This window comes from Sinocyclocheilus grahami, unplaced genomic scaffold (genome assembly GCF_001515645.1).
Source record: "Sinocyclocheilus grahami isolate Dianchi unplaced genomic scaffold, SAMN03320097.WGS_v1.1 scaffold4889.1, whole genome shotgun sequence".
NCBI lineage: Eukaryota > Metazoa > Chordata > Actinopteri > Cypriniformes > Cyprinidae > Sinocyclocheilus > Sinocyclocheilus grahami.
The window spans coordinates 9995-10580 of record NW_015509730.1 but is presented as its reverse complement, the minus strand read 5'-3'; the positions used below and the strand labels follow the sequence as shown (position 1 = coordinate 10580).

The following is a 586-nucleotide window of genomic DNA, read 5'->3' as shown; positions in this document are numbered from 1 at the left end:
TTTTTTTCCCCCTTATTTTGGTGAATTACATTTATTTATTTAATTTAATAATTTCTTTGTTTTTAATCATTTTAAATCCTAAATTTTTCAATTCCATTGTTAATCAAAATATGGATTTATATTGCTGTAGTGTATGTCATGTGGGAGCATCATTGTACAGCAGTTAAGTGTGTTTTGTTGCTGTGCAAACAGGATGTCCGTTGTCTTATGGGCCAGCGTTCATATCAAGATGAATTACTGACTCGGCCTGTTGGATCTTGTCCCGTGAAACTAAATGAACATCTCCTATTGAGGGAAAGGCCCAGTCTGCCTTTTATAGCATGGGAAGAAGTTTAAATTAAATACTGGGATGGGATGGGATGCTGGTTAAGCCGACTGAGCGTCTGCATTGGCGTTCAGGGAAACACTAAATGAGGGAACATTTCATACAGAAACGAAAGAACATGGTGTCTCTTAAAACCTTGTTTGAGGTGGAGGCCGTTGGCGACTCAGAGATGGGTAAGTCGAGCCAGGTTTCCAGTGGTCATGCCATGTTCTCGGCTTATAAATAGTTATGTATGAAGACATGCTGTGTTTTTGATGTGCT

General features: G+C 38.9%; 1 protein-coding gene across 1 annotated transcript in view; it reads left to right on the top strand.

Moving 5' to 3' along the window:
• Nucleotides 1-443: 443 nt before the first annotated feature.
• The window catches only part of LOC107577016 (nesprin-2-like), a 5385-nt gene continuing 5242 nt past the window's right edge, over nucleotides 444-586 (top strand). The window contains exon 1 of the mRNA XM_016263133.1: nucleotides 444-498. Coding sequence (XP_016118619.1) covers nucleotides 444-498 — 55 coding nt within the window. The remainder of the gene's footprint in view (nucleotides 499-586) is intronic.